This window comes from Ctenopharyngodon idella, chromosome 16 (assembly GCF_019924925.1).
Source record: "Ctenopharyngodon idella isolate HZGC_01 chromosome 16, HZGC01, whole genome shotgun sequence".
NCBI classification, from domain to species: Eukaryota; Metazoa; Chordata; class Actinopteri; order Cypriniformes; family Xenocyprididae; genus Ctenopharyngodon; species Ctenopharyngodon idella.
The window spans coordinates 33560383-33584079 of NC_067235.1; the positions used below are offsets into that span (position 1 = coordinate 33560383).

The 23697-nt window shown below is 35.1% G+C and overlaps 1 protein-coding gene across 1 annotated transcript in view; it reads left to right on the forward strand.

The window, feature by feature from the left end:
* znf385d (zinc finger protein 385D) overlaps positions 1-23697 on the forward strand; it is a 204093-nt gene that overhangs the window by 152056 nt on the left and 28340 nt on the right. The window contains 2 exon segments of the mRNA XM_051866216.1: positions 10354-10461; positions 20615-20786. Coding sequence (XP_051722176.1) covers positions 10354-10461; positions 20615-20786 — 280 coding nt within the window.

The window sequence follows — 23697 nt, forward strand, 5'->3', positions numbered from 1 at the left end:
GCAGAAAATCCAAATTCAATCATCCATCGACCTCAAATGTGGCTTATCATTTGAAACATGTAAGTAGTAGCAACTTTACATGGCCGCTCGCTTTATTGTTAACCTAGATAAATGTGTGCTATTTTTTAGGAGCATATCCAAGTGTTTGTGCGGAGTGTGGAAGCTGAAGTATAGTGCGCTTACTGCATGACATGGAGGCGCCGGCGCGATCGCTGGCATTTTTTCAACTTTAAATACTCCCATCATTTTTGGTCATACAGATAAGAGTAATACATCATTCCAAACTGTAAAGGGTCACATAAATGAACCGAAACTCAGTGTATACTTGCCTCACAGACATTAGAAATATATCTATAGAAAGCTTGAAATGTCTACTTTTATTGGAACCAATTTGAATCGAAAACAAACATTTTCTGATTATGTAATCCATATGAAAGGTGGAAATTTCTCTCTATAGGCGCGTTCACTGTACTGCGGAGATGACGAGTCAGCATCGTCCACTTCATCTCTGCAGCCGACACTGCCTCAGAAAACACTAGTTTATAAATAAACATTTAAAATGTTACTTTATAATAATAAACTTAGGCTATATAAACTTGCTATTTTTTCCGACACATTCATAATCATTACTTTTGCCAGTGCTTTGCAGCAAGCTTTATGCGTGCGCTTGAACGCGATGCATATATTCTACCCTCCAGTATATTTAAGTAATTAAATTAATATAAACGTGCTATTAGTCGACTAATGGCTAAAATGAAGGACTACTAGTTGACTAGAAAAATCTTTAGTCGGGGACAGCCCTAGTTCATATTGAGATCTGACTTTTGATGGCAGACTTTGGTATCTTGGCAAATCTGAGATATTAGCTGTGTTTACATGGACCCTAATAATCCGTTTGTAATCGGACTATAGCACATGTAACCACGTCAGTCGGAATGAATTGGCCAAATCCGATTGAAATTTCATTTGGATGGTAAGGGGTGGTTTGAACCTTTTCTAATCCATTCAATAGGACATGTAAACACTTGATCGGATTGAAAACCGAAACTGGAATGTTCTGCGCATGTGCAATGACGTAGAAATGGCGTATGACACAAGCTGAACAAGCTGTTGTTGTTGTAAAATATAGTGCCAATCTAAAATTTTCCTTCCACTCATCGACTGTGAAGTGGAGCAGGACAACGTCGTCCCAGCAGTCCTTGCTTCGGACTTGCTTTTAATAATCTCCATTTTGTCTGATATAATCTATCGAGGAGAAAACATTTTTATTGTGCATGCAAGATATCTCATGTGAACATTAAAGTAGGAAGCACTAGGTATAAGACATAAAACTGCCCCGGGAACAACGTGACGTTGTTTCATTCTGTAAGGCTTTAAATGTTCCACTTTGGTAGCTGTGATTTATATTTATATATCTCATTTAATTTCAATTCTCTTTTGCTGCAGCCCTCTGGCACATGCCATAACTCATCATTATGTGTTCAATAAGTCAGATAAGCAGTTCAATATTTAATATGTTTCCCTCAGATTTGTTTGGATGTTATCTGGGTCTCACGGGTAGATGATTCCCACTCACACAGCGCACTTCCATGAAGCGTCTGACTGTAGGATAATGTTACATGTGTTAGTCAACATGAAGGAGATCGTGCTGTTCATCATCCTGGCCTCCTCATCCCCATCTGAATTGCAAATTCCGGTGGTTAAAATCAATAGACGCTGGGATTGGGATTCACTCGCGTGGGCGTGTAATTGGGAAAAACATAAGGGCTGGTATTGCTTCTGACAGGTCATTTATCCCACTTTAGTTAATGGTAAGCGTGGCTGGTGTGGATTCGGTCATCAAAACTCAGTCGATGTTTTCTCTCGCGCTTTGTTTCTACAGAATAAACACTTTGTAAGTTCTGCTTCCCACTATAGGGTGGTTCCCTTAGGAAGGCCCGTCCAATAGATGCATTCATAAAAGCAATAATCAACTCTCAGATATGTGGAGTGTCATGAAGCTCAGCGGTTCACAGAGCGATTCATGCATTCATTACAAATCCTGCTGAAGGAACTTAAAATAGGCCTTTTGAATAATTAATCACTTGTTTTGGTTAAATAAAATTCTAATTAATCATAATTATAATGCATTTTTAAAGTAATCCTCCTATGAAGTGTATTACACTTCAAATATGTTTATACTGTACATGATATGCAAGTAATGCTTTTCCTTTCAAGTTACATTTAATGCAGTTAATTTATTTAAAGGGTGGTTGAGTATGATTTCACTTTTTTAACTTTAGTTAGTATGTAATGTTGCTGTTTGAGCATAAACAACATCTACAAAGTTACGACGCTCAAAGTTCAATGCAAAGAGAGATATTTTCTTTTACAGAAATCGCTCTTTAAGGACTACAACAAACGGCTGGTAGAAACTACAACAAGCTTCTTCCTGGATTCGTGACATCATAAACCCCAAAATTTACATAAACCCCGCCCCTGAGAACACACAACAAAGGGGGTGAGGCCATGTTGGGCTGCTTTAGAGAAGAGGAAGAGTTGTTGTAGTAGAGTGTTGTTGACATGCTGTCATTTTACGCCGGACTGCTTCACAAACGAGGGTCAATTCAACACTGGATTTGCACAAAAGATTAACATGACGGCACATGCTAGTCGATGAGTTGAATCAACTTCACAGCAACTACATAAGTTTATCCACTAACTGTTCAGAAACGTTGTAAAAGTTGTAACTTCTTCCTGAGTCTCTCCATCAGTGTCGACTCCGGTTTGAACAATGTAAGGCTGAACACCGTTACTGACAATCCTCATTTTGGCTGCGTGAGATTCTCCAGCTTTGTTGTTGTTGAGCAACCGAAGCGTGAGCTGTTAAAGCTCCGCCCTCTTCTGAAAAGTGGGCCGGGAGCAGCAGCTCATTTGCATTTAAAGGGACACACACAAAAATGGCGTGTTTTTGCTCACTGCCAAATAGGGGCAAATTTGACAAGCTATAATAAATGATCTGTGGGGTATTTTGAGCTGAAACTTCACAGACACATTCTGGGGAAAAGTATATTTTTCAAAAAACAATTTTAAATTTCGTCAAATCAGTTCAAATCATCAAATTGGGGCAGCAGAGATATCGTACCGTCAGCTGTCAGCTCCCGCTGCTCAAATCTGTGTTAAGCACAGACAGTCTCATAAGGAGGAAGACGAGGTTCGCCGCGGGAGGTTCACGTTCACAGACTGACATGTTTGCGTTGCATGAAGATGCTGCATGTCAGGAAACGTCTTGCGTCTGTCAGTGGGCAACGGGAGGCTGATTTAAGATGAGTTTGAATATCTTGACATCCTGAGTTTTTGAGCTTCCACTTCCTGCAGGAACAAACCACATTTGGACATTTGAACATGAATTATATACAGGGAAGTGCTATAGGGCACTTAATGTGTCAGAGAACATTTCTGAAGTATCCCTTAAAGCAATTTAGGGAAACAACACAGTGTTTTCACTCAGACATCTTGAAGTCGTAAGAGTGATGCTTTTTTGCCAGTTAAATCAGTTGTTTACCTTAAAAGTTCCTCGTGTGGAAAATAAAAAGATGTACTAAAATTTAACGTTAAATGAATGTGTGCCATGTGTGGCACTTTAACTTTATACAGATTTGTTGATTAGAATAAACCTCTGATGTTAGCGTTTCCTAGCTTATTTGAACATAAAAAAATCAACAAAGTTGGCATGTGTATTTTTTAAATGCATGTTATTGAACAATTCATCCATGCCTGTTCCATTTTTTTAAATTTGGCTTCATAAATTTTAATCAAAAACATTTAATTTTTAATGCCAGACTTCTCCAATCATTTAGTCCACTTAAACTCTAGGCTTTTCTTATAATCGACTGCAAGCTCGCATTCAGATCCGCCTCAATCCAATAAACATCCGATGGATAGAACCAAGCCCCGCCCTGCATTTTTTTCTTTTTTGATAATCTGTTACACAAAAGATTTTTTAGGGGCTGTTTACATGAGACCGATTTCAATGCCTTTTGGCCGTTCATTTACACAACAATGTTGTTTTGGTGGCCTGAAAACGCAAACTTGGTTTCAAAGTGCAAGGTTTTTAATATGATACCATTATCATCTCTGTGTAGACTGCAAAAACACGAATCTGCAGAAAACAGTGACGTCGTGCACATGCGTATTACATGTTTAGTCTATCCACCTTATTTTTCTGTGAATGTGTGAGACTTCTGATTTATTAGCCGCTATAGAGAAATAACGAGAAGAAAGCGCAGTAAACTGTAAAAATAAGGTGGAAAGGCTTTGGTGTAAAAGAATGTGTATGTGTCTTTTTTTGACATCGCCATCTACTTGTCTGGCATGTGTAATGCAGCTTTTTAATCGCTTTGGCAGATCCGTGTGAACAGGGATGGTTTTGATAACTTCATCTGTACAAAGAAAAAACTTTTCAGCTTTTAGTACTAGGGATGCACCAATATCAGTATCGGTATCGGCCTGATACCAAGCTCATGTAATTGTACTCGTAAAAATACCCCCGATACCAAAGACCGATACCTCACGTGATGTAACTGCACATTGCGAACTGCATGCAAATCGTGCTGAATGACAGACCAGAAGCGCACTCTCTCTCTTTCTTGCGCGCGATTCCAGTTCTCTCAGACAGCGCGCGATCAGTTCTCATTGCGCCTGAATGGTCAAATGCACAAATAGTTGTCAAAGTGTCCATCGTGTGGAGTATCTCACGTAAATACAGTCGGTTATGGGTTAAGTGGACGTAAACAGGTGGGTGAAAACAGGATATGTGTCAGTATATTACATCCATGGATTCGGTCTTAAAGGGAGAGTAGCCTAATTAAATATTTGTCTGTCATTAATGTTAATAAAACAACAAAAGATGTTAAATGAATGTATATATATATATATCATGAAATAAAATGTCTCATATCATGGTCATATTGCGCACTCGTCCTGTATTCCACCATGAGAAATCTGGTCACTAGGTTGTGTTTTCATTGGTTCACAGTGTTATATGTTCTGTAATATTAGTTTGGCACTTTTTAAAAAGCAGGTTAAAAAAGATTTGATTTATTATTATTATTATGACTTTGGTAATTATGCCCTTTGAAGGTTATTGGACATTGTGAAATTTGTGCTTTAAGTTTGTGACAAGCACATAAAAATTATTACTTTTTTCAGTGGAGTAATAATAAATAAGCTGTCCTACATTCATTAGTCTCACTGTGTTGTGCTTGGAAAACTGCCACATCACAAAAAAAAAAAAAAGAAATTAATAAATGTATAGGCATCGGTATAGGCGAGTACCAGAAAAAAAATATCGGTACTCGTGCTCGGTCCTTAAAAAATGGTATCGGTGCATCCCTATTTAGTACATTGTTGTCGTGTAAATGTACCCTTAATCTTTTCGCAAACTTGCTCTGCCACTTAAACAACTTGACATGAATAAAATCAAGTCCCGCTCAACATTTATCATCATTGAACATCCTATTTCACTCAAAAATCAGATTACTAAAATTAAAAAGGTTGTGAAAAGCATTTCACAGTAGCCACATTTACATGTACACTTTTTTGGTCATTCTGATTGAAAGATTCAGTGGACTGTTTACATGAGATTTTATCAAATCCGATATGGTGTTTACATGTGCCGGTGTCCTACCCGTCAGATTGTCCTACCTGGGCTTACTGCACATGCGCACATCAATATTACATCATTTTTGTCATGATAAATAACACAAAATTACTGTATTTGCATTATTGTAAGGGTAGGTTTAGTGTTGGGGTAGGTGTAGACATTAATAAAGCTCAATCTGATAAGTAGCATTTTTTTTGCTATCGATTTATACTTGTTCTAACGATTAATGCTATATCATATGGTGCTACCACCACTGTACTTGCATTATTATAAGGGTAGGTTTAGGGTTGGGGTAGGTGTAGAAGTTAATAAAGCCATAAACCACGTTAATATCACGCTGGAAGCACAATCTGATAGGTAGCATTTTTCACTGTCAGATTTTGCTACCCACTGTTTCAATGGTAGGAAGCAAAATCTGACAGGGTAGCACAAGTTGTCAGAACACCGGCGCTTTCAATCAGAATGTGACATGCGCACATTAGCCTATGTCCCGTTTGCCGCCTTTTATTCCTGTCAACATGGAGCTCCATTATTTCTTATGCGTGCTATTTTTATGTAAAGTGTTGCTCTTAATCAAACAACAGCGTGAATTTGTTGCATATTACTGCTTGTATAAGGAAAAGACGGGCGCAGGAAGCTGACCATTTTGGTGGCTGTGCATCTCAATACTACCCCTCCCTCCTCCGGAAAGCAGAAGTGTGTGGATGAAGGTCCGTAGTAATGATACATTGAGTTCCTTCAGTGTATTTATTAAATGTGTTGTTTCAGTTTTATTACAGTTTGATATTGTCGCCGCCATTTTGCGTTCTGATGACCTCGACCTCTTGACGTGATGACGTAGACGTAAAGTAATCGGTTTAACGTGTTTACATGGCAGAATGTTTATTTTGTTCTGTTTATAGAAAGGTTTATCCCACCCCTCTCAAACCGATTACAATTTAATTGGGTCTGGGAACTTTTATTCCAGTTGAGGTGTTTATATGGAGCATTTTCATTCAGATTGGACTTTTAAACCGATTACAATAAACGCACCCAGACTTTACAGTAGTAAAAGTGATATTTGTTTTTAATGACCCTACAAACCATCAAAATATGAGAGAAATATATATATGTGTTTTTTTTTATTATTTTAAATATGAGGGAAGAAGAAAACACAAACTTGGTTAAGGTATTTATCTGACAAAATTATTTGGCAAAAAAAGGCAAACTACAGCTACAGGTTTTATTTTACTTTTCAATAAAAAAGGATCCATAGAAAAACAAAAAGCTCACAGGAAAAAGCATACATTGACTAAACATAATCAGTTATTAATATTTGGTTTTCTCTTGTTCATAATTTCTTTGTATGACAGCCTGGCCTAAAAATATGTCGGCACAATTTGTCATGTTTCATTGCGTTATTATCAGAAATAAAACAGTCGCCTCCAAGCACAACTACACAATATGATTACAACATTTTTAACACATTATTTGAAGATGTCAGGTTTCATAGGCTGGTCGTAGTTTTTCAGATACAATAACATGCGAGTTCATGTAAACCACTTTCTTTTATCTGCGAAAGGTCATAAAGAGTTAATAAGAATAAATAATGATTGGTTTTCTTACACTTACTGGTGTTGTAGCTTATTCACTGTGTGCATGTTTGTTTTTGTTGTGACGTCAAAATGTGAGAAAACCCTGGCAATTTCAAGCGAGGTTTCTACAGCTTTTCTTGTGTAGTTCAGCTGTTATAATGAGTTGTTTTTTGATGCTTATCAGGTTTTTATTGTGCATGTAAACGCTCTCAATAAGAAGCAGCAGTCCCTCGCTGAACCCCGGCGTGTTTGGAGCACGAGGTCATCGCCGCGCACAGATGGTTTGTCTCTTTTTCTTTTCTCTCTGCTCTTTTTCTCGCTCACTTCCTGCATTTTTTTTTTTGCATGTCCTCCGACGAGTCCTTTGATTTCCCAGCAGCCCCTCGCTGGCCAGCTGGACGTTCTCCAAAACTTGCACCCATCCCACTGTTTTTAAGTGCCATCTCCTCAACTTTTAGCCGTGCGTGAGATTTATGCCGCAATTATGTTATGTAACATTTTCAGATACGGTGGCGAGCTATCCAGCACGTACATGTGGTGCCAATATGGCACGGCTGTTGACATCAGACCATAACTTACTGCAACTGATTGGCCTGATGTCGTCTAATAAAGAAGAGCGTATCAGGTTTCTAAACTGCGTGTCACTCGTCGGGCTTTAAGTGAAAGTGATTTAGTGATTCATCTACAGCTGGCCACGATAGACGATTGTGAATCGAAAGTGATTTTCTGCTTGTGTAACACCGGCGGCTGGGCTGACATCTGTCTGCAGCAGGTTCAAGTTGTTGAACCATCATAGAACAGACACCAGAGAAGAGCGACAGGGCCAGACGCCTGTATATCAGTGTGAGAAGACGGAGGCTGTTATCTGATGAATGGACAGATGAGAGTATCAGTGTAATCTCATCTAAGACCACCCGTACGATGTCACTCTGCCTCAATTTGACATTAGTCTGACAGTTTGTTTCCGTCCACCTATTTTTATGTGCATTTTGGGATAATGCATAAAAAAAGCTGGATGGAAATGCCAAGATGCGCATAAATTCTAAAAATGTGCATAAAAAACATATGGGGCGGATACACTTTTTTATCCGATAAGTAGACGTGCATAAACTAAGATGGAAACACGTTTACAGAATAAATCCCTCGATGTGCAATAAAAAACTCTTGCTTCAGCAGAGGATCTGATTGGATAACTGGACTTACCAGCGGACCAATCGCAGCATCTCGATTGAATTGAATAACCGTTATGTCAAAAATATGTAAGGATTATTCAGTTATTCAATTAAAATATGTAAGGATTATTCAATTCAATTTGATGGAATTTTACTATTAATTGAAATGCTTAAATCTTGAAAAGTGTATCTTGAAGTGTAAAAAGTGGTATTTCTAAGCTATTTCTACCTGATTTAACCTATTAAAATTAGTTTTGTTGGTATAAATGCATGCATATAGGTTGGTTCTGTGATCTTAAATAATATTTTTGACTTGAATAAAGCAATTAATTTAGATGTTGCCATTTATTTTCAATGTAGGGAATTGAACAATTGTGATTCCATTAACAGTTTCCTTCGCACTCTTAAAGAAGTAAAACTACTAACATTTAAGACAGTATTATCAATTATTTCATTTAAATATGTAAATAATAAACAAAACGATGCCAGTTCTAGTAACGTTTAAATGATTTTTTACCAAATTAAAAAATGTAACAATAGAAAGATACCAGGGATAAAATTCATAAAGAATTGAACAACTGTGATTTAAACTCCAATTTGATTCCTTATGATTATTAGTTTTTGAGAAAGTAAAACTAAATATTATTATTTTTAAATACTAAACAAAAACAATACTTTTTTAGTAGCTTTTTAATGGCTTATTTTTAAATAAATGAAAATAAACAACAGAAACGTTTCAGGGATGGTATTGGTATAAAGAATTGAACAATTATGATTTAGACTCTAATTCTGATTCCTTAACGAATCTTTTAGTACTTTTGAGGAAGTAAATCTAATACTTAAAAAATGTTATTATTTTTTTTATTATTATTATTTTATTTAAGTAAATACTAAACAAAAGCAATACTATTTTTAATTTCAATTTAATGATTTATTTTTAATTAAAGTACTAAGATAAATAAAAACAAATGAACAACAGGAAGATAATAAGGATGGGATTTATTCTATTCTGATTCCTTAACGATTCTTAAATAAAATATAATAATTTCATATATATTTATCACACTTTTACATACTATTTTTATTGTTTTTACAGCAAAACTCTAAATGTGCATGTTTAACTAAACATTATCATGAAATACTAACTTTAGTCTACTTAAAGGGGACCTATTATGTCTCTTTTACAAGATGTAATATAAGTCTCTGGTGTCTCCAGAATGTGTCTGTGAAGTTTCAGCTCAAAATACCCCACAGATCATTTAATAACAGCTTGTCAAATTTGCCCCTATTTGGGTGTGAGCAAAAACACGCCGTTTTTGTGTGTGTCCCTTTAAATGCAAATGAGCTGCTGCTCCCGGCCCCCTTTCCAGAAGAGGGCGGAGCTTTAACAGCTCAACAACAACAAAGCTGGAGAATCTCACGCAGCCAAAATGAGGATTGTCAGTAACGGTGTTCAGCCTTACATTGTTCAAACCGGAGTCGACACTGATGGAGAGACTCAGGAAGAAGTTACAACTTTTAGACGTTTCTGAATGGTTAGTGGATAAATTTATGTAGTTGCTGTGGAGTTGATTCAACTCATCCACTAGCATGTGCCGTCATGTTAATCTTTTGTGCAAATCCAGTGTTGAATTGAAATAGTTTTTTTCCTGGAGAAAGTAAAGAAGCCAAGGTTGATCTGTTTAGATGCAGAACTGTTGTAATTTCAGACCTTTCTGAGTATTCCTCGGTGGAGTTTGTTTTTCCTCCTCTTTCCCGCCGCGTTGATTGAGGAGCGTGTGTGTGTGAAATTGCATTGGCCTTTAATGTGTTCCAGCGTTCGCTCCACAAGCACAAGTAGTGTTTCTGCTGAAGGCAATGTTTTTATCACGCCGTCCGATGGGTAACAGAGTTGACATTCAGCTCGCCGCCGAGGTGAATGAGGCTAATAAAACTGGTTTTCCGTTCTCTCTCCCTTCCTCAGATGGACCCGGTTCAGAAAGCTGTTTTACGTCACACGTTCAGCGCTTCGGCCTCGTCTAAAAGGAAAGCTGTCTCGTGCGGCGTGTGCCAGCTGAGGTTTAACTCGCAGGTGAGTGGAAGAGGCCGTTTTCTTCACCGTGACTCTGAGATTCAAGCTGCTGTAGAAACGGTACAAATGAAGTTATCCAGATAATGCGATAATTGTATGTGCTTGATTCACTAAAAATTACAAGCTCATAAGAATCATATATTGTGAATCAGACTACATTGGTTACACTGTTTGCATTCGATTCACTAAAAAGAACCAATTTATAAGAGTCATTTGTTGTGAATCAGACTACACTGGTCGCACTGTATGTTTTTGATTCACTAAAAAGAACCACATCATAAGAGTCATTTATTGTGAATCAGACTACATTGGTTATGCTGTATGTTTTTGATTCACTAAAAAGAACCACATCATAAGAGTCATTTATTGTGAATCAGACTACATTGGTTATGCTGTATGCATTCGATTCACTAAAAAGAACCACATCATAAGAGTCACTTGTTTGTGAATCAGACTACACTGGTCACAATGTATGTGCTTGATTCACTAAAAGGAACGAGCTCATGAGAGTCATTTGTTTGTGAATCATACGGTCACACGTTGTGCTTGTATGTGCTTAAATTCACTAAAAATTACACACTCATAAGGATCATTTATTGTGAATCAGACTACATTGGTTACACTGTATGCATTCGATTCACTAAAAAGAACCAATTCATAAGAGTCATTTGTTGTGAATCAGACTACACTGGTCGCACTGTATGTTTTTGATTCACTAAAAAGAACGAGCTCATAAGAGTCATTTATTGTGAATCAGACTACATTGGTTACGCTGTATGTTTTTGATTCACTAAAAGGAACGAGCTCATGAGAGTCATTTGTTTGTGAATCAGACGGTCACACGTTGTGCTTGTATGTGCTTGATTCACTAAAAATTACACACTCATAAGGATCATTTATTGTGAATCAGACTACACTGGTTACGCTGTATGCATTCGATTCACTAAAAAGAACCAATTCATAAGAGTCATTTGTTGTGAATCAGACTACACTGGTCACACTGTATGTTTCTGTTTCACTAAAAAGAACCACATCATAAGAGTCATTTATTGTGAATCAGACTACATTGGTTATGCTGTATGTTTTTGATTCACTAAAAAGAACCACATCATAAGAGTCATTTATTGCAAATCAGACTACACTGGTCACAATGTATGTGCTTGATTCACTAAAAGGAACGAGCTCATGAAAGTCATTTGTTTGTGAATCATACGGTCACACGTTGTGCTTGTATGTGCTTGATTCACTAAAAAGAACAAGCTCATGAGAGTCATTTATTGTGAATCAGAGTGGTTACGCTGTATGCATTTGATTAACTAAAAAAAGAACCAGCTCATAAGAGTCATTTGTTCATGAATCAGACACTGGTCGCACTCTTATTGCTTGATTCACTAAAAACAACAAGCTCATATGAGTCATTTGTTGTGAATCAGACTACATTGGTTATGCTGTATGCATTTGATTAACTAAAAAGAACCAACTCATAAGAGTCATGTGTTCATGAATCAGATGGTCGCACTGTATGTGCTTGATTCACTTAAAAGAACAAGTTCATAAGAGTCATTTGTTGTGAATCAAACACTGGTCGCGCTGTATGGGCTTGATTCACTAAAAAGAACGAGCTCATAAGAGTCATTTGTTCATGAATCAGACACTGGTCGCACTGTACGTGTTTGAATCACTAAAAAGAACAAGCTCATAAGAGTAATTTGTTTGTGAATCAGACGGTCACACTGTATGTGCTTGATTCACTAAAAAGAACAAGCTCATAAGAGTCATTTATTGTGAATCAGAGTGGTTACGCTGTATGCATTTGATTAACTAAAAAAAGAACAAGCTCATAAGAGTCATTTGTTTGTGAATCAGACGGTCACACTGTATGTGCTTGATTCACTAAAAAGAACAAGCTCATAAGAGTCATTTATTGTGAATCAGAGTGGTTACGCTGTATGCATTTGATTAACTAAAAAAAGAACAAGCTCATAAGAGTCATTTGTTTGTGAATCAGACGGTCACACTGTATGTGCTTGATTCACTAAAAAGAACAAGCTCATAAGAGTCATTTGTTCATGAGTCAAACACTGGTCGCGCTGTATGGGCTTGATTCACTAAAAAGAATGAGCTCATAAGAGTCATTTGTTCATGAATCAGACACTGGTCGCGCTGTACGTGTTTGAATCACTAAAAAGAACAAGCTCATAAGAGTAATTTGTTTGTGAATCAGACGGTCACACTGTATGTGCTTGATTCACTAAAAAGAACAAGCTCATAAGAGTAATTTATTGTGAATCAGAGTGGTTACGCTGTATGCATTTGATTCACTAAAAAAAGAACCAGCTCATAAGAGTCAATTATTGTGAATCAGACAACACTGGTTGCACTGTATGGGCTTGATTCACTAAAAAGAACGAGCTCATAAGAGTCATTTGTTGTAAATCAGTCTACATTGGTTACGCTGTATGCATTTGATTCACTAAAAACAGCTAATAAGATTCATTTGTTTTTAAATCAGATCACATTGATTGCGCTGACTGTTTTTGATTCACTATAAAGAAACGTTTTGTGAGAGTCATTTTTTGCTGTATGTTTTTTTTAAATTCACAGTAAAGAACGAGTTTATAAGAATCTTTAGTTTCATGAATTGGACTGGTTGTGCTTTTGTTTTAGATTTCTAATAAAGAATCGATTCAGAAGAGTCATTTGTTTAGGGACTCAATATCTTTACTCTGCCCTGCTGTACATACAAGGATCTAAAGTATTGATACACAGTGTGTAAAATGAGTAAAATAGTCCTGTCGTATATATCTGTCATAAATGATACGTCCACCCATCCATCTATTACATTAAGACTAGATCATGCACTGACGCTTCAGATTCATTGAGGGTGACTTTGAAATGGCCAAGAGGACAATTTTATTTTTCATCCTTCATCCACCCATCCGTCATTTTCAATTCAGGAGAGCGTCTGCCTGTGTGCCGCGCGTTCATCAGAGGTGTTTAATCCAAATATGATTATTTAAAAACAGCACTGTCCATATCCTCTCTATTAGGTGTTCATTTACTCCGTCACTGTCAGATATTAAGCTGTAATATCCACACGACGAGGCCTATCAAACAGTAATCACAGCTCGTGATGGGCATCCGTCAGGACCGTGTGACAGGATGAAGGGGCGGGGCTGCTGTTGACCAATCGCACCTCCTGTAGCTCTCCAGCAGCCAATCACAGAGAGCGTCTGGGAGAGATTATGCATTCAAATCACGCCGCATGCACAGCAAAACCTCATTATCATTGGTCGTTTGTGTTCCAGCTTCCAATCAGCTCCAATCTGATCCCGGGAAGACTTCATGCGGCACATTTTCAAAAATTAAATGGCTTCTGGAGAGTTACAGAGTCCAGCCAGACTTTTGAAAATGACACTTGGTTTTCATATATCGCCACAGGTCCATTTGAATATGAGACACTTGGTTATGGATTCTTCTGGGTGTATGAATTATAAATACAGTTTATAATGGCGGGGGAGAGAAAACCTAGTTAGTTCTTGAAGTGCTTTTGCTCGTCGTCTGCCAAACACAGACTGTGGCTCTAATTTGTTTTTGCCGTGACTGATTGATGGCGTCTCATTGCAGGTGTCTGTCTTACTTAAAGGCTCGGCCCTCGCGGTGGCAGACGTTTAATGCCCACCTTTTGTGTTTGTGTTTTTTTTTGTTTTTTTATAATTGTTTATAATTTATCATATTTTATATTTATCATGTATAATAATGTTACCTTTTTATATTTATTTTATTTGTATTTATTTATTTAATATTATTTATTTTATTTTTTTCTAACTTGTTGGACATTAGCATGTGTCTGTTACTCTATTATTATGTTTTTTACAATTTATAATTTATAATAATATTTTTAATTTGTAAATATTTATTATGGATAATAATTCAGCCCTTTTATATTTACTTTATTTGTGTTTATTATATATATATATATATATATATATATATATATATATATAATTTGTGTGTGTGTGTGTGTGTCTGTTACTCTTATTAATACTAATAATAATAATAATATTTACACTTATTTATAATTTATAATATTAATTTATAACATTTTTATAATAATAATTATAATAATTTATAATATTTTATATTTGTAAATATTTATTATGTATAATGTTACCTTTTATATTTATTTTATTTGTATTTATTTATTATTTAGTATTAATAATTTATTAAAATATTTATTAATTGTTTTATAATTCCTATTTTTTTTTTAAATAATGTTTTTCTATTTTTTATTTATTTTATTTTATTTTATTTTTATTTTTTTTATTTTTTTTAACTTACTACCCAATGAACAATAATGCAAAATACTGTTTTATGGCCAGTAATAAATATTTATTAATTGTTTTAAAATTCCTAATTTATATATATATATATATATATATATATATATATAATTACTTGCTGGACATTAGCATGTGTCTGTTACGCTATTATTATTATTATTATTATTATTTACACTTATTTATAAATTATAATATTAATTTAGAACATTTTTAATTTATAATTTTTAATATTTGTAAATATTTATTATCTAATATAATGTTACCCTTTTATATTTATTTTATTTGTATTTATTTATTATTTAATATTTTTTTTATTTTAACTTGCTGAACCCCTTAGCATGTGTCTGTTACTCTATTATTATTATTATTATTATTATTTTAATTATAATTATTTATAATTTATAATTTTTATATTTTATAATATTTTATATTTGTATTTTTTATTTTAACTGACATACTGGCAAACTTATTTTATTATTTAATTTTTATAAACTTTCATAATTTATAATATTTTATAATAAAATATTATAAATTATAAAAGTGTTGTGAATCAGGTACATTTTTATTTATTTATTTATTTATAACACTGTCTTTTTTATTATTTTTTTATTATTTGTTTACAATTAATTGTCGTTTATAATATCACTTTTTAATATTTTATAATTTTTGTAACATTTTATGTGATTTATTTATTGATTTAATTAATTAATTTGTTTATTTATTTCTAATTAATTGGCAAAAATGTAGTTGTGGACCATAGAATCGGTGTCTTTGTTACTCACATGAATATGAGACATTTGCTTATGGATTCTTTGGAGTATATGAATTATAAATACAGTTTATAATGGCGGGGGAGAGAAAACCTAGTTAGTTCTTGGAGTGTTTTTGCTCGTGTCCTGTCGAACACAGACTGTGGCTCTAATTTCCTTTGGCCGTGATTGATTGATGGCGTCATTTAACGGTGTCTCGTCGCAGGTGTCTGTCTTAGTTAAAGGCTCGACGGGCAGGACGACTTCCTCCTCGCTCGGGCGTCCGCTCTCGGCCATCACGCTGGCAGCTCTTCCGTGTCGTGCGTTTAATGAATGCTTGATTGCGGCACAGATTGCACATGACATTTATCTGTGTCACTGCATTCTCCCCTGTGATTGGCCGATGAAATGAATAGCTGGGAGTGTCGAGAAACATCCCATTTATCTTGGTGTTAAAGCTGTTTTCATAACACTATCCTACTCAAATGTGATATAAATCTATATGATTATGATCCATATCCCGCACTGCTATTTGTACAAATGCAATATATCAAAAGAAGTCTGATCCGTCATGACGTCTTGTTGCTTTTCATAAAGGTATATCTGCCCTTAATGTCTTTACAAAATTACCTCTCTGGCAAGCAAGCTGGTGTTGTAAATGTACACTTCAAGAGAGGAACGATTGCATGAGTTATTCTGTTTGAAAGATGCTGAACTGAACGCTCAGCACACGCCAGATGTGAATAAACTTAATAAAGTTTTACTAAGAGACACAGACTAGTTCATCAGTTATGCTAGGGGAGATGGAAATGCGAAATACAGTTTTATAGCAAGTAATAAATATTTATTAATTGTTTTATAATTCCTAATTTTAATATGTTTAAATGTAATTATTATATAATTATTAATGACTATTGTGATTTTTTTTTTTTTTTTTAATATTTATTTGTTTTATTTTATTATTTTTTTAACTTACTCCCCAATGAACAATAAAGCAAAATACTGTTTTATGGCCAGTAATAAATATTTATTAATTGTTTTATAATTCCTAATTTATAATATGTTTAAATTAAATTATTAAAATAAATATAATTATTAATGATTATTGTGATTTTGTTTTTAATATTTGTTTTTTTATTATTTATTTATTTTATTTTATTATTTTTTAACTTACTCCCCAATGAACAATAATGCAAAATTAATATTTTAAATGTAATTATTAAAATAAATATAACTATTAATGATTATTGTGATTTTTTTTAAATTTTTTTTATGTTTTTTATTTTTATTTATTTATTTATTTATTATTTTATTATTTTTTAACTTACTCCCCAATGAAATGCAAAATACAGTTTTATGGCCAGTAATATATATATATATATATATTCACAATTTATAATATGTTTAAATGTAATTATTAAATTAAATATAATTATTAATGATTATTGTGATTTTTTTTTATTTCTTTTTATGTTTTTTATTTTTATTTATTTATTTATTTATTATTTTATTATTTTTTAACTTACTTCCCAATGAACAGTAATGCAAAATACAGTTTTATGGCCAGTAATAAAAATATTTATTAATTGTTTTATAATTCATAATTTATAATATTTTTTAAATGTAATTATTAAAATAAATATGATTATTTATTATTATTGTGATTTTATATATATATATATATATATATATATTAATTTTTTTTTTTTTTAACTTACTCGCCATTGAACAATAATGCAAAATACAGTTTTATGACCAGTCATAATTTATTTTATAATCATGAATAATTTACAGTATTTTAAATATAAATATAATTTATATTTATTTCAACTATTTATTTATTTATTTATTAAACTTACCATTGGCAAAAAGTTGGACTTTATCATGTGTCTCTTTATTACTCACATTTCACTTTTACAGTCTATAATATTTTATAATTATTTTATTTTATTTGACATTTTATTTAATATTATTCTTTTTTTCTTTCTAACTTAATGGCAATAATTTCATTACTGTTTGTTACATGCTTTTTTTAATAACTATTTACTTTTAAATATTCATAATATTTTATGCTTACTGTACATTTGTATGTATTTATTTATTTATTTCTAACTTACTGGCACAAATGTAGTTCTGGACCCTATAGCATCTGTCTCTGTTACTCACATTCCCGTCTTGTTTTTGCGTCAGAGAGGTCGTCGACTGCCTTATTTATTCAGAGAAGTGTTTGTCCGTCTCTTGGTATTGTCCTCCCGCTGCTAGCAATGTCAGTCAGGCGTCCAGGAGTTAGCGCCGCGGTAAACAAGGGCAATTGAAAGACGTTGCGTATGGCCCGGTCCAACTGAGCCATAATAAATCTCGTTTGAAGGTGAAAGCAAATGCCACAGAGCGTTTGACGCTACCTACATTGTGGCCGCGGATATTAAAAGATTTGTTTCCCACCAAGTCAGCCTCGATGAGCTGGAAGTTTTATGTATGGGACGGTGTCATAGAGGATAATAACCTCACACACGTACGGCTGGAGAGGCCATTCCTCTCTGCTGTCACACTCTTTATTCCACACCATTACTCAGAGAGAAACCTAGTGAGTGCCTTGCTGTCTGCTGCCTACATAGGGAGCTGCCTTCTAAGGTAACATCCTGACTAAATAACAGTATCACTCCTCAAACAGGAGATTTGACTCCCAGTTGATTGGTTTGGCGATAACATGCTGCTGAGCTGATAATGTAATGAGTAAATAAGCATAAGATGCATTCATATTGAAAATAGTCAATTATTTAATTATATATAACTTAGAAATGCATGAATCAGAAGTAGGTCTGTCAATCAACTGAAAATTATAGTCGAATTAATTAAATGATATGCTGATTAGTTGATCATTCCAGTTTAACCAGGCGCTGAATTAACGCTTTGAATGATTAATTGAAGTCATTGTCATTCTTTCCGACACAAACGCGTCTCCTTTATATGTAAATTAAGCTCATTATAGATTGCATCTTATTCACAGAAGTCTGTGCTATTTGACTGGTGCAATTAAAGTGTGCTAGATCAATATTTATTAATAGGTTTATTGAATACATTATATTATTGTTGCAACATTGAACAGACGTAAAGCTTTAGAAGTTGCTACTTGAATTGCTCTAAAGGTGTAATGACAATTACAAATCAATGCCTTGTGTAAAAAACATACATTTATTGTAACGTTTTTTAAAAAACTTAATTAATTGTTATGTTATTAAATGTTATGTTTGTACTCTTTGTTGAAGTTTTAAAAAAATTGTTTTATATGGTAAAATATACTTGTTATATATTTAATACAGCTATATTAACCAATATATCATCAATATAATTTAATTATCAGTATAAATACAATTATGTAATTATTATAATTATCAATTTAATTTAACTATTTAATTTTTGCTTTGGTTTAGTGTCATTTGTTTTTGTGATGAACAAATAAGTAAATTAAAAAAAATATGTAAATATGAAAAAATCAAATTAACAATACTTTACATATATTTTTTTAAATATTTGTATACACACACATATTATGATTTATATAATTATGAATAAATAAATAATTGTCAAAATTATTTAATTAATGAAAAACTGCAAAGAACTCAAGGTATATGATACTCAAAGTATTTTAAACTATATATATATATATAAAATATATAACATAAAAAGGTACAGTATTTTAAAGATTTTGTCAAAATGTCATTCGGTTTAACCGTCCAAAGACCAATACAGCCATTTCATTTGTGATTAAAATATCTTAAAATGTAATAAATGTATATATTTTTTATTCTGGCATGATTTTATAACATCATATATCAACATAGTGCAAAATGGTATTAAAATTATGTGTAGAAGTCGTTGCTTTGTTGTGAGAAAGAATGTCCGGAGAAATTAATTTCATTGATGTCATTCGGAGTAACCAATATAAAGGGACCATTTTGGATCAAGTCATGTGGTCAGTATCATGTGACAGGATGTGACATCATTCAGACACCTGCAAAGGATCACATGGTCATGAAGCAAAATAACTAACTCTCCCTTAACTATTTGAAAAATTCATGTTTTCACTTTACACAAACATCAGGTCATTCGGTGCAACCACTATAAAACATGGAAAATGTTGTAATATTTTAAACTTGTAATAAATATAAAATGTTTGATTGTCCTTTTGCTAGCTAGCTAGATATCAGCCTGTTAGCATTGTTTGAAAATATCGTCATTTGGTATAACCAAAAGTGTCATTCGGTAAAACCGAAATTTTGGTTAAACCGAATGACTTTTTTGGTGACAAATTTTGTCCATCTTGTAAAAAATGATGAAAGCAGTGTTAATTGATTATAAAAACCACATAATAATGTGTGTGTAGGTGTGTGTGTGTCTATATATATATATATATATATATATATATGTATGTATATATACACACATACACACACACACACACACATACAAAATGTAATTATTATTATGTATAATACATATAATTATCATTTAAAAATTTTGCATTGATCCAACCAACCCCACTCACAAGCTATTCTCAAATTATGTTTGTGAATCTTAAATCAAAATATAACAGGTTCCCATGTCTATTAACTAGCATACATTTTAAATTTCCTTCTCCAAATTATCAGTTTTTCCGTTTGACTTTTTTCCATTTCATTGTACAGCACGCCAGTTGTGCCTAAAAATGCTGCATAAGTCGGCAGCTCATTAGGTTTTGGAGCAGATCCAGAGAGTCGACACGTATTGTACAGCGTCTCTGTGCTTTACCTCTATAAGATTCACAAATTGTGTTGGCTTTCACATACTGAGAGCTCCATTTCACTGGGCTGCGTTGAAGATGGCCGTCATGTCACGTTCACCCTCACAGATGGGTGCTGCTCGGTGGTTTGATGTCGACAAAATGTGAGCGTGCCACATTGCAGAGCTGGTTCCAGCAGCTTGTTTGCTCATGGCTCAGAGCTCCTCTGCCCCTGTCTGATGTTGCTAACACCTGGTCCGGGCTGGCCCTCTCCACGGGTTGGCCTGTTTTGTGTTTCCTAGAGCCAGGCATTGGCCCACTACAAAGGCACCAAACACGCCAAGAAGCTGAAATCCTTGGACGCGCCGAAATGCCTCAAACACAAGAGCTCCCTGGTCACCAGGGAAAATACCAACAAGGAGCCTCCGAAGGGCCTCTCTCCCCCGACGGCGGCCGGAAACACTGACAGAAAAGGTAAGAGAAGAGACATTATCTCATGTTTGAAAGCATTGCTGTTATTTCTGCTTATCCTTGCTTGAATAAACCCCTAACTCTAAATATTAGACTGTTTGCGACAAACATAAATGATGACTTAAATCATGTGGCTTGAAGCAAAGTGCATAGTTTCTTTTCGAAGTGAGCTTTTGCTTTTTAAAAGATTTGTAGATGATGACTAAGAAATGTTGGGGGAAAAAAATCATACTTTTAAACATGAAACCAAACCGCCAGTAGGTGGCGGCAAGTGATTAGTGAGTCATTGAGTCATTCATTCAAACGATTCATTCAAATGGCTGATTCATTCAAGAATGAGGCAGTTGTTTATGAATGGGTAATTGAATCTTTGACTCAACTGATTCGTTCAAAACACTGAATCATTCAGTAGTTGTTGCTGTGAGATGTGCTATGGTTCTGCTGTTATCTTTGTTTCAAACTTTTTTCACTGCTGAAATAGAACAAAAACGGTAAATATTACATCTAAAATGTAAGTGACTTAATAATAATGTGACCATATCTTTACATTGAGTCATATCTGAAGACCAGCAGTCGGTTGCAAGAAACAACTGCACTCTTAAAAAAATGCTGGGTTAAAAATAACCCAAGTTAGGTTAAATATGGACAAACCCAGCGATTGGGTTGTTTTGACCCAGCGGTTGGGTAAAATGTTTGACCAACGTGCTGGGTAGTTTTATTTAACTTAACTATTGTTTAAAAATTACTCTATTGCTAATAGGTTGGAAATTAACATTTATTAATATGTTTTATAAAATAATGTTTTTATTTTTACCTTTTGATTATTACTGTTTTTTTATTATTAATATTCTACTATTTATTATTATCTCTAGTACACTCTAAAAAACACTGGGTTAAAAACAACCCAATTTGGGTTATTACATCTGACCCAGGATCTGGGTAACACAAAAACTACCCAAACACTAGGTTTTGTTACATCTGACCCAGGAGCGGGGTAACACAAAAACTACCCAAACACTGGGTTATCAGGTCTGACCCAGGATCTGGGTAACACAAAACTACCCAAACACTAGGTTTTGTTACATCTGACCCAGGAGCGGGGTAGCACAAAAACTACCCAAACACTGGGTTATCAGGTCTGACCCAGGATCTGGGTAACACAAAAACTACCCAAACACTGGGGTTTGTTACATCTGACCCAGGAGCGGGGTAACACAAAAACTACCCAAACACTGGGTTATCAGGTCTGACCCAGGATCTGGGTAACACAAAAACTACCCAAACACTGGGTTTTGTTACATCTGACCCAGGAGCGGGGTAACACAAAAACTACCCAAACACTGGGTTTTGTTACATCTGACCCAGGAGCGGGGTAACACAAAAACTACCCAAACACTGGGTTGTTACATCTGACCCAGGAGCGAGGTAACACAAAAACTACCCAAACACTGGGTTGTTACGTCTGACCCAGGAGCTGGGTAACACAAAACTACCCAAACACTAGGTTTTGTTACATCTGACCCAGGAGCTGGGTAACACAGAAACTACCCAAACACTGGGTTGTTACGTCTGACCCAGGAGCGGGGTAACACAAAAACTACCCAAACACTGGGTTTTGTTACATCTGACCCAGGAGTGGGGTAACATAAAAACTACCCAAACACTGGGGTTTGTTACATCTGACCCAGGAGCTGGGTAACACAAAAATGACCCAAACACTGGGTTATCAGGTCTGACCCAGGATCTGGGTAACACAAAAACTACCCAAACACTGGGTTGTTACGTCTGACCCAGGAGCTGGGTAACACAAAACTACCCAAACACTAGGTTTTGTTACATCTGACCCAGGAGCGGGGTAACACAGAAAGTACCCAAACACTGGGTTTTGTTACATCTGACCCAGGAGCTGGGTAACACAGAAACTACCCAAACACTGGGTTGTTACGTCTGACCCAGGAGCGGGGTAACATAAAAACTACCCAAACACTGGGGTTTGTTACATCTGACCCAGGAGCTGGGTAACACAAAAATGACCCAAACACTGGGTTATCAGGTCTGACCCAGGATCTGGGTAACACAAAAACTACCCAAACACTAGGTTTTGTTACATCTGACCCAGGAGCTGGGTAACACAGAAACTACCCAAACACTGGGTTGTTACGTCTGACCCAGGAGCGGGGTAACATAAAAACTACCCAAACACTGGGGTTTGTTACATCTGACCCAGGAGCTGGGTAACACAAAAATGACCCAAACACTGGGTTATCAGGTCTGACCCAGGATCTGGGTAACACAAAAACTACCCAAACACTGGGTTGTTACGTCTGACCCAGGAGCTGGGTAACACAAAACTACCCAAACACTAGGTTTTGTTACATCTGACCCAGGAGCGGGGTAACACAGAAAGTACCCAAACACTGGGTTTTGTTACATCTGACCCAGGAGCTGGGTAACACAAAAATTACCCAAACACTGGGTTATCAGGTCTGACCCAGGATCTGGGTAACACAAAAACTACCCAAACACTAGGTTTTGTTACATCTGACCCAGGAGCGGGGTAACACAGAAACTACCCAAACACTGGGTTGTTACGTCTGACCCAGGATCTGGGTAACACAAAAACTACCCAAACACTGGGTTGTTACGTCTGACCCAGGAGCGAGGTAACAAAAAAACTACCCAAACACTGGGTTGTTACGTCTGACCCAGGAGCTGGGTAACACAAAACTACCCAAACACTAGGTTTTGTTACATCTGACCCAGGAGCGGGGTAACACAGAAACTACCCAAACACTAGGTTTTGTTACATCTGACCCAGGAGCAGGGTAACACAAAAACTACCCAAACACTGGGTTATCAGGTCTGACCCAGGATCTGGGTAACACAAAAACTACGCAAACACTGGGTTTTGTTA